Raw genomic sequence first — 3,579 nt, forward strand, 5'->3', positions numbered from 1 at the left:
TATATTTTCTTTCTCTTCATTAGTTGGCAATTGCAAGGTATTGGCAATGCAAGGTACATCTCCCATAACCTTTTGAGGTTTAAAGCAAGCAACGAGGAATTGCTGCTCTCCTGACTATTTCAAAGGTGTTAAAGAGTTAATGGTTTGTGAAAAAACTAAAAAGAGCCTGCCCAACCAGGTTGGAACCACAATGTTAAACTTGACTCCCTGGAACCACAAGAATGCAATCGGTATGGTTTGTTCAAATGTAACACATGCTGTGGAGTCCTACCCTCAGAGAAAATGGAAGTAGTTGCTCCGGGGTCCTCTCTCTGCAGATCTGCGATCAGGTCTCCTACGCTCATCAGCATGGGTCTGAGGAAGAACAGACACTTCTCCTTCCTGGAGGGCAACGGGACCTCCAGAACCAAGCGGCCATATTTGTACCTCAAAGACACGTCTGCAACACAATGAGGAGGAAATCATTTTTATGCTATATGTCTTGTACAGATCATCATGTCAAGCTGACACATTTAATACCCCCCCCCCCAAGTCACAAACAGGGGGCAGCCGTGTGAAACACAGCAATTAATTATCATGTGGAGGTAGTAACTGTTTATTACCACTGGAGGGTGCGAGTGCACTGTAGAAAAGAGCTTGACAACTTCCCAGTAGGGGCGACCTCTGTTGAATCTGAAAAAGAAAAGAAGAAAAAATAAGTAAAAAAGAAATACAATAAAAGAGCATTACCAGATTATCCAGTTTGTTCTCTGTACTCAAAAGTACATCCCTCCCTTGGTAAACTGACATTAAAGAGTAAAAGGATCCAAAGCATCCTGTAGAGAAGGATCTGGAAACAAATCCATTCAAAAACAACCTGCCAGCAAACCCCATTGATTCCGTTTTAGCTTTGCTCCCAGAGTGCTTTTACGTTAATGTAACTTTCTTCAATATAAACAATGGGTGGCTTTTTAAAAACATTAAACAAAAAGGAAGCAGATTAAACCAACTCCTTTTTGCTGATGCAACCGCTCATTAAATTTAAGGCTGCAGCCTTTTTTGCTTAATGAAATGCCAGTGTGTCTCTCACTAAAAAGTACCATCAAGAACTCTATCACACTCCTGAAAATAAATAGGGCACCCACAGGGCACCGCTCATTATTCTAGTCAGCAGGAGTACTTCTCTGTACTGTACTTGATATTTTTGGGGTGGTCTTTTTAGTTTGCATGAAAACTCATCTTCTACTTAATATTTAAAGCCACTGGGACGTGCTCCAAAACAGCTATTTTAGCATGAAGCCAAAAACACAAAGATATTTACTGGAGAGTCAGCGTAATATCTCCATAATATCAAACCAACAAAAATATACTAAATGCAATCGTAACAGCAGCATTAATAACAAATATATGTTCAGATTCAGAAAAGTAGTGATCCATGATGTTATGTCCTCAGTTTCCTACTAAAAAGCTCTGAACACTAGCTTCCTGGTGTTGAAACACTTGGGTAGTTTCAACCTCAAAAACAGATTCCTTCACAGAATTTCCTACTGAGCTTAGAGTCAGAGGGGTCCAAAAGACATGTAGGGATGTGGAAGCCACTCTCTCCCACCGCTTTGTCTTCCAGCTTAGAGTTCATTTGATCAATATCACATTAAAGAGAAACAAGGGAGCCGTCCATTATCATGGGCCGAGTAAGCAGACAGGCCTTGTGATGGAGTGGAGGCCAGATGTGCAGATGTCCCTCACACTCCACTGGTTAGGAAAAGGGGCTTTAACAGGAAAAACAACATTCACATTCAGCAATGATTAAATGTCTTCATAACCAGAGGCTTTTGTATGTGGCATCATGAACCATGAAGATTGGACATATTGGACAAGCAGAAAGAAATATTATAAAAACAGCTGGAAAAGGTTTTTGTTATCTAGAGATTGAATACCACAAGTGTTTGTTAGCTTGCTAATGAAGTAGTGCACCAAACTGTGAAGGACGGCATGATAAATACTCGCTGTCCCAAAAAAGAGACAAACAAAGGGATCCCAATGAGACACAATCCAAGCTGTTCAGCTTGTGTGAGAGCTCCAGATGTTATTGTACAGCCACAAGCTGTCACGGAGCTTCCCCACCTACACATCAGCACACTCGCTCCCCATTGACAATAGGAAAAAGTCTTTTCAGGGAATATATACGCATATACTCTTTAATACCAGTGAAATATGTCAACCATAAAGATAAGCATGGCGGCATCCAAAACTATAATACAGTGCATTATACATTGGGTTATATGGATAACATTCCTTTATCGCTGGGTCTGTGTAGCTCTAGTCATATTTTGATATAATTCATTTTCTGGACAATCAATTAAGAAATAATTCATGGGCAGTCTCCTGCTTAATTGCAAATTAAATACCGGACAGGCCAGAAACTTCATCACATACCTGCAAAAAACACCAAAAACAAAAATCCATACTGCCATAATGCATTCCCACTTATTGATTTGCAACATAGGCTACAATGGCCTTTTACAGTTGTTTCCGACCTGGGGTTTCCTTAACTTTGCCTTTCTTATGAAATACTAATTAAGGCCTCTATAATTCTTTTAAATTTAACAATGTGAGAGGGTAAACTCTTGGTTGAACTTCTCACCCTCTGTCCACAATGGGACCATAGCATGTAACGAGTAGACACTGCTTTGTTTTAAGCCCAAAATGTTGGAAACCAGTGGCCTTAATACAACCAGAGGAAATCCAATGATAGCTGCCACAGTATAAATGGTATAGACAAATCTCTTACAGTTGACAAATTGGCAATATCTTACTGTTGTCGTATCCCCTGTCTTATAAACCGCCCCTAACGCAGCTGCCATAGTGCCTCGTGTAACTGAGTGGTGCAGGCATTGACTGCTAACGCATACAGTGAGTGCATAAGAATAAAATGATTATACCCTGTCACTTGTTGGCAAACACTTCACGTCAAAGTAGTTTAACATGGGAGTGAGTTGAGTGGCATTTGTGCTCATTGCTAATGTGAAAACAGAAGATCTGGAGCTAAGCGAAGCTCGACTATTTGTCTCTTTACTGAATGTGTTTGTGTGAGTGTCTGTGTGTCTGTGTGATCATTGACCAGAGTCAATTCAATGGTTGACTGAGTCTAAGCAGTTTATATGCAATGTACAGCCACACCAATCCCATTTGAAATCAACAGAACGTGATCATTGTGGCAGATAATGCAGCTTGGGAGCTGTGTGATGAATAGTTCATTTCCAAAGCCGTGCTGCTGGCCCTGTGTTATTACTGTCTGGCGCACTGCATTACAAATATTGACCACTTTTTACTTCTCTCCCCTACATGTGGTAGTTACAAATGACCTAACACAGCACTACAATAAAGAACTATTTAGTAATATGGTATATTTATAGCAAATTTAGTCCATATATATATCAAGGAGGAATGTTACGTGACATTCAACATTGAAAAACAAAATTCTAATCAAATTTTATTTAAAGTGTAAAATCACCATTCAACATGGTCTCAGTGCACTTTACAATTAAAGGAACACATAAATAACAGATAGCAACAGAACAACTGAACTGCATTAAAGTA

General features: G+C 39.8%; 1 protein-coding gene across 1 annotated transcript in view; it reads right to left on the reverse strand.

Annotated features, from left to right (window-relative positions):
- LOC116701352 (calcium uniporter regulatory subunit MCUb, mitochondrial) overlaps positions 1-3,579 on the reverse strand; it is a 14,625-nt gene that overhangs the window by 2,789 nt on the left and 8,257 nt on the right. Inside the window, exons 2-3 of the mRNA XM_032535003.1 lie at positions 603-672; positions 272-439 (exon numbers count right to left, since the gene is read on the reverse strand). Of these exons, the coding sequence (XP_032390894.1) occupies positions 272-439; positions 603-672 (238 nt within the window). The remainder of the gene's footprint in view (positions 1-271; positions 440-602; positions 673-3,579) is intronic.

Source organism: Etheostoma spectabile, chromosome 2 (genome assembly GCF_008692095.1).
Source record: "Etheostoma spectabile isolate EspeVRDwgs_2016 chromosome 2, UIUC_Espe_1.0, whole genome shotgun sequence".
In the NCBI taxonomy this organism is placed as follows: domain Eukaryota; kingdom Metazoa; phylum Chordata; class Actinopteri; order Perciformes; family Percidae; genus Etheostoma; species Etheostoma spectabile.